This window comes from Morone saxatilis, unplaced genomic scaffold (assembly GCF_004916995.1).
Source record: "Morone saxatilis isolate NCDOM2014 unplaced genomic scaffold, NCSU_SB_2.0 Contig16, whole genome shotgun sequence".
In the NCBI taxonomy this organism is placed as follows: domain Eukaryota; kingdom Metazoa; phylum Chordata; class Actinopteri; family Moronidae; genus Morone; species Morone saxatilis.
The window spans coordinates 5,704,047-5,711,308 of NW_023339718.1; the positions used below are offsets into that span (position 1 = coordinate 5,704,047).

Genomic DNA, 7,262 nt, shown 5'->3' on the forward strand with positions numbered 1-7,262 from the left:
CTACCCGGCCAGGATGTGTTTGACAAACTCGGTGTAGTTGATGTGTCCGTTCGCATCCTCCTGTCCCACCATCAGCCGGTCCACCTCGTTCTCTGTCATCTTCTCTCCCAGTGTGGAGAGGACGTGGCGGAGCTCTGCCCCCATCACCGTGCCGTTGCCTTCCTTGTCGAATACCCTCAGACCCTCCACGAAGTCCTCAAAGGTGCCCTGCTCCTTGGACTTGGCCACGTGTTGCAGCATCGGCAGGAAGGTGTCAAAGTCCAGCAGGTTGACGTGCATCTCCTCCGCCTTCGGCCTCCCCAGGAGCTTCAGCACCTCCTCGTTGGTGGGGTTGTGGCCCAACGCTCTCATCACGTCTCCACACTGAGCGTAGGTGATCTTCATCTCGCCTGCAGGTGTCTCATCGAACAGTGTGAAGGCGTCTCTGAACTCCTCGATCTGATCGGGGGTGAACTCCACCACGATGCTCTTCAGGTCCACCTCGGGAAGTTTGGGCTCTGGCTCCACGGGTTTGGGAGGTGGAGCCGGTTCCTCCTTCTTTGCCTCCACCTTCTTCACCTCTGTCTTCTTTGGTTCCACTTTCTTCGGAGCCATGCTGCACAGAAGACGGACAGGGATGGAGGATTCAGCAGCTTTATAGCAGGAAGAGGTGGGTAAGCGAGGCAGGAGAGAATGATGGAATGGAGAGAGAGACAGAGAGCAGCTGACCAAAGAAGGAATGAAACTGGAATAGAAACACTCAAAGAGATGATAAGAGACAGAAGATAAAACGCTTCCAGTAGAATCTGAACCAGTTTGGACAAGATCCTCTCAGGAACTCTGACCTGCAGGAACCAACAGGAACCAGTATAATACCAGTATAATAAAGTTTTATTCAAACTTTAGGAGTCATCGGACAGCGGCTGTTACCATGACAACAATCTATCAATCACACTATACAACAGTCAAATACTGATTCACATGTTGAAGGAAGGGTCATAGTAACAAATTACAACTACTCACATTACTGTAAGTAAATAATAATTAAGTCATGTTTTTGGGTACCTTTTAAACCTGTAATTTTATTTTTCATTCTTGTACAGCAGTCTGCAACCTGTGGCTCTTTAGCTCCTATCAGTGAAATGATCAACAGTGAATTGTTAACATTTATCATTGCTGTTGTTCTAAAGTGAGTCTAACATTCTCCAGTTGTAAAAATTGTGTATCCATTAAACACAGGTTTCAACATTTCATCAACTAAACTGTGTGTCATACATTACGAACTCTGACCAGGTTTTTAGCTCTGGACTCTGGATTAGTTTGCTGGTTTACACATATGATGGCTCCAGACATTTATTTCTCTTTTCTTTGGCCAAAAATGTGTCTTAGGATATTAAAGGCTGCAGAACCCTGCTGTTTTTATTCCTTCTAACTGTGGTCTTTGACTTTCTCTCTGACTGTCTGTCTGTCTCTTCAGTCTATTTCAGTCTCTTGTCCCCAGAGGTGTTGTCAGATATGTTTTCATTAACATTCCCTGCTGTGATAAGGACAGTGATTACCCATGATGCTCTGTGTCCTTCAGTCTTTAAATAACAGCGCTGATAGTGTCCTACAGAGGGTCTGAAGATAAAAACCAGAAAATCAAACTCACTTTTTACTGTTTTGATTTTAGAAAGACTGTGACTCTACTAATACCTGAAGGTGATTTTTAACTTTGACTATTAACCCTCGAGGCACCTTGGGGGACCAAACGTGTACATTCTGCTTATCTGATTTCAATGTATCTGTCAGTTCAAAGGCTAATTGTATGAAACTTTGTCAGGATTTGTTTATTACACTACTATTCAGTGCTAGCTTTCTCCGTCCTCTTCTCTTCTCTCTCTCTCTCTCTCTCTCTGTCTGTCTCTCTCTCTGCTTCTCTTCGTCTAGACCTGCTCTATTTGAAAAGTGTCCTGAGATAACTTCTGTTTTGAATTGGCGCTATACAAATAAAATTGAATTGAATTGAATTGAATTATTGCAAGGTGTATAGAATAGGAGATTTGCATATATACCTACACCCTTTAACCCCAGGCCCAATTTGGTCCTATCGACCCCCATTATAACCACATATTTTTGATACTGTAATCCTGACATATTATAATTCTTTTCCCATGAAAATTAATTAAAATGCTACCTTCAAAATACAGGGAAAGGTTTTTAGGTGATCCCCCCCCCCCCCAAAACGACCAGGGGCAGGTATTTAGTTGTGGAAATATTGAATGTTTTAGAGAAATTCTTTATAGAATAGATTTATAGATAAAACAAAGTCACAAACCAACTTTGGCTGAGGAGAAATCACTTTATGTTTCAATAACAAATCCTTCTGAAAGATCAGCGGCACAATAATCACACAGACAGTGAGGACACGTGAGAACAATCAACAACTTCCTTATTCAGGGAATACAGTCACAATATTACACTTACATGAAATGATCTGAAGTTTTATATATTTTTAATATTTTAGGATAGAACTCAACTGAATCATGATAATAATGATAATGTGCCCATATTGATTACTACATATAACGTGATCACATACTTTATAATAATAATGTTGACTCACTTATAATGGGGTGGATTATGTTGTGTCATTGGTGACGGTTACCAGGGTGAGTTATTGAATATGTGCGAGTTTAGACTGAATACCATTATATTACATTTATCAAGCTGAGGCTTTAATCCAAAGCGACACTAAATGCCTTCAACCAAAAAAACCAACAACTAGAATACCCATGAAAGAACATAAAGTTAATCAAAATCGACTTTTAACAGAAAATGAACATTTAAAATTTAAATATACTCATACTGACTGTAGCACTCTAACAGTAACATACACCCAAAAGTCAGAACACACACTTGGCATACATCATGTTTTACAGGTAATAAACAGGTAATAACGTGATAAATGGTGATGAACAGGTAGTAAACAGTAATAAACGGGAAGTAAACAGGTAGTAAACAAGTAACAAACAGGTAATAAACAGGTTAAAAAAACAGGTTAAAAAACAGGTAGGTAATAAGGAGTTAATAAACTGGTAATAAATGAATGATAAAAGGGTAATAAACAGGTAGTGAACAATAATAAATAAACAGTTAATAATTAGGTGTTATACAGGTAAACAGAGGGAACACAGACTTGATTATTAATTATTATTATTAACAGAGTCTAGGTTCATACTGAGTTATTGTTGACATCTGATCACACTGCTACATTCTGGAATATCAGCAAAATCTGGACACACATTAAGAGATCAATCAGTATTCATGTTGTCTCAATCTGTATATGATCAGTGATCAATACAGACAGCCGAAGATATAATGACACTTTAAAGATCAATACCTGATAAATCCTTGGGAAGCAGTTTCTCTCTGATGGCTGAACTCAAATCAGCAAATACCACCTCCTCATCTCTGTCTGCATCCACCTACACACAAACACACACAGAAATGTTAGTTTGTTGTTCAGTTGTAGCTGTGTAAGCAGTAGAGTTGCCCCCAACTAAAGTTCTTCTTTGTCAACTAGCAGTTGTTAGATAAAGCCAATAATCAACTCTCATTCGGGCCCCACTCCCTGGCAGAATTGCCCGCTGCATCCCTCTGCTCCTAGTAGTGTTTAAACTCCCCCTGTCCTTCCAGCTCCCGGTCTGGCTACAGACAGCTCATTCATAGTTTTTAAGCCATCACCTCTCAAAAGAAGAAAAATAAACATATGGTTAAGTAACATAAGTTTTGGGTTCTTGTGATCCACATACAGACCCGCCACAGGATTTAAGTAATTGAGAACAGTGAAGTTCCTGCCAGAGCTCCAGTGTGACATCGTTAACATTTCTCTTGTGGAGAATCTCTCCTCTCACACTGCCCGCCAATATGAAAGCATACAAAAGTACAGACTGATCTTAAAGATCAGTGTCCATGACAATCAAGGCATTTTTTTAACTGATCCATATCAGCTATATTGAGCTTTATTTACCTGATCTTTTATTAGCTCTCTGTCGCTGTCTGCCTCTCCACTTTGTGCAGGAGCAGTACTGCCCACTGTCAATCTCCATAATGGAGGAGAGACAGTGGTAGAGATCAGTCACAACCACACTCAACACGCCACTACAAGTACAACAAAAGCCCCACAAAGACAAAGTGAATAAGAGGAACTGATTAATGTAATTCACCAAAAGATGTAGAGAGGACAGAAATAAACCACAGAATACAGACGGTTCAGTCAGGTAATTCTGGTGCTTTGGTGTAGCCAAACACTGAAGAGAGAAACTCCCTTCAGACAGCGACAAGGAAGAAAGATTACAGAGAAAGTTGTATTGAAGCACAACCAAGTCCTCTTCCTCATCTGTTAGTGCATCTGATCACACAACAGTTCAATAGACTCTTCTCAGCGATAAAGTTGAATGGTTAAGTCATTTATTAGGGGGCAGCACTAGTCAGCCGGTGTAGCTGTATCATCAGGTGTACCTGTGTCAGCAGGTGTAGTTGTCTGTAGTATCTGCTGATGGAGACGATGTCTCTCTGAAATGTCTCCAGGCGTCTCTGCAGGGCGTGGCTATTGTCTCCTAGGAGACCAAGCTGAGTGGCTCGTCGCTGCAGACGACAGCGCAGCGTCTCATTGGAGCAGAGTAGCAGCATCACCAGATCAGGAGAACCAATCTGAATGGCGGGCAGAACGGAGTAAATGTGAGGTATTTCCTGTTACTGACGCTGTGTCATACAAATAAAAAGGAGAAGTTGAAATTTGAAGCAACCTACTGTCCAAATAGCTCTCTGATTGGTCCGTACCTGTTCCTGGAAGCTAAGAGCCTGGTGGACGTCTGGAGGGAATCCATCCACGACGAACCCTCTGACCTCCTGCTGAGCAATCAACTGTCTTCTCAGCTCTGAGATCGTCTCCTCCTACAAACAGAGCGTTTGTTTACAGTGTCTAATCACAGGTGATGTGTTCAAGGTCTGGTTAAAGGTCATGATTGGTAGTTCAGGGTTAAAGACTCTGACCTGTGGTCCCAGCTCTCCATGGCCCATCATTTCTGAAATAACCCTCCACTTCCTGCTGGGGGAGGCGTGGCTTAGCAGCTGCCTTCTGAGCAGCTCGTCCAATGAAACGACTCTGAGGTTGAAGCAGCAAGCTAGCCTAGCTGCCTGACTTCCCTTCCCACTTCCTGGACCACCTGTTGGGAATAAAAGAATGACATTAGAACATGGAGTTTGGTTGAATATGGCTGTGCTAACTTAGTTCAAGAGAGAGAACATGTTTTTACCATATATATGTTCCAATAACAACAAATGTGAGGGTGATAAGAATGACCTAAAATGACAGAAACCATCTTCTCACCAGGGGGAGATAGAGAGAGATTCTATACTGCAGTCAGCCACCTTTAGTCACTCCCAAATTGATAATCTTGTTAATAGTGCTGCAGGCTCTCTGCGATCAACATTAGATTCTATCGCTCCTAGAAAACAGAAAATAATAAAACATAGGAAACTAGCACCGTGGTACAACCATCAAACTCGCCAATTAAAGCAAGAAACAAGCGAAATAGAAAGCAAAATGGCGCGCTTCGAAATATTAGAATATCGGCTTATTTTGCAAATAATCTTAAAATTATAGAAAGGGCCTCCGTAATGCCAGAAAGGAAGGCCTATTAATCAGCCAACTTAGAAGAAAATAAGACTACCCTAGTTCCCTCTTCAGCACTGTAGGCGCAGGCTTGACCAGAGAGTCGACAAGCTAGTGAGCCATGTTATCCCCAAATTAAGTAGCAAATGACTTTATGAAATTCTGATAATAAATATGCATATTAGAAGAAAGTCACCAAATACCTTAAATAAGTATTGCAGGCTCTCCAAGATCAAAAGTTTTACCATAATGCCCAAACCTATATATATATTTAGAATGTTTTTCTGCTATCCAGTCTTCATCAGTTAACTTCAATAATTTCTTCATCGAAGCCATCAACCTGTCTGTTAGATCCAATCCCAACTAGGCTGCTTAAAGAAGTTGTACCCTTAATTGGCACTTCTTTTCTAGATATGATAGTCAGGCCCCTTCATATCTTGAAGACTCAAGCACCAGTTTTTCAATTAATAAAAAGCTTGAGAGTAAAGTTCAAACGCTAAAGTGATTGTCTGATTGTCTGTTTTAGACACTTACAAATATTGCAGACGCAGCCCTCAACCCTAAATCTGCCGTCCGAGAAAGGCTCTTGTTTGGTGTTGATCTGATGAGTGCTTTGTTTGAAGCATACTGTGGTCTTAAGTCTCCTTAAATGCTCCTTAAATTAATCTTTGTATCTCTGTATGTTTTTTTGCACACCACAGTATTTGTCTTGTCTTTGATCGCTCTCATTACATGTCCACTTTTGGCATTCACATGCTCCGCACTGCTCCTCCCTCTTCTTATTTATTCTCCATTTCTGCACTGTTCGCCAGCCCTCATTTAGCACGTCCACTCCCAGCCAGACATACCATCTTTGGCATCACACCCTTCTGTCAGGCCGCTTCTCAATGGCATCAGCTCAGCCCACTACCCTTCCAACACCCTCTTTTGTCAGCAGCACAAAGTTGATCTATTTACCCACCATCCCACTGATCTTTTTCACAAACAACTCAAGCTAAAGGAAAGAGGGGATGTGGAGATGTCAGCCAGCCAGTCAAACAGCCGTCCAGCCAGCTCCTTTCCTTCAGTCGGCTGTAAAGCCCATCTGCTGGAGGCAGCATTAGATGCAATATCCAATTCAATCCCTTCCCTCAACCTTCCAGAAAGCTTTTAGCCACATTTTAGCACACAAAAGCTGCTGCTCTGGCCTTTGTAGCCTGAGCTTCTATTTAAGAAGGTGAGGGTGAGGATGCAGGGAGAAGAAATCAATAAAGTTTCCTGGCTCTCAATCTTCTTGGCCTGCAGTAGAGGTGTTTTTAGGTTAGGAGGGGGAGGAAGGGGAGTGGAAGGAGGTGGGCTGTTTTTGTCATTCATAAGCTTTGCTGACAAATCCTTGACATCATTTGGCGGATTGTATCGATAACTTCTTCCCCGGACTGCAGAGGACAAATCGAAATCATTTGTCTGGCTTTGTTGGGTTGGTGGTGGTGCGGGGGTTGGGGTGGTGGGGTTGCCATGGGCAGTGGAGGGAGGACGACATCCGGGACAAAGCCAGTGCTGCCAGCCTTGGCCGTGACATTGGCAGCTGAAGGCATTTGTACTGCAGAGAAGTTCAAAGGTCATCGCGGTGACAAGCAGGTTGTGC

At 42.2% G+C, this 7,262-nt stretch overlaps 2 protein-coding genes across 3 annotated transcripts in view; both read right to left on the minus strand.

Annotated features, from left to right (window-relative positions):
- Window positions 1–594, minus strand: LOC118325628 (myosin light chain 1, cardiac muscle-like). 2 transcript variants are annotated; one of them, XM_035658373.1, is made up of 2 exons: window positions 580–594; window positions 1–537 (listed from the first exon to the last, which is right to left on the minus strand). In XM_035658373.1, the coding sequence occupies exons 1-2, from the start codon at window positions 592–594 to the stop codon at window positions 1–3; spliced, it is 552 nt and encodes a 183-aa protein (XP_035514266.1). The 2 variants fall into 2 exon arrangements, with proteins under 2 accessions (XP_035514266.1, XP_035514265.1); XM_035658372.1 differs by having other exon boundaries at window positions 1–594.
- A 2,609-nt stretch (window positions 595–3,203) lies between these two features.
- LOC118325491 (adenylate kinase isoenzyme 5-like) overlaps window positions 3,204–7,262 on the minus strand; it is a 7,165-nt gene continuing 3,106 nt past the window's right edge. The window contains exons 5-9 of the mRNA XM_035658200.1: window positions 5,017–5,189; window positions 4,804–4,917; window positions 4,483–4,674; window positions 3,362–3,446; window positions 3,204–3,253 (exon numbers count right to left, since the gene is read on the minus strand). Of these exons, the coding sequence (XP_035514093.1) occupies window positions 3,204–3,253; window positions 3,362–3,446; window positions 4,483–4,674; window positions 4,804–4,917; window positions 5,017–5,189 (614 nt within the window). The remainder of the gene's footprint in view (window positions 3,254–3,361; window positions 3,447–4,482; window positions 4,675–4,803; window positions 4,918–5,016; window positions 5,190–7,262) is intronic.

Excerpts from the sequence above, each read along its gene's own strand:
- LOC118325628 (XM_035658372.1), bottom strand. The coding sequence starts at position 594 with ATGGCTCCGAAGAAAGTGGAACCAAAGAAGACAGAGGTGAAGAAGGTG.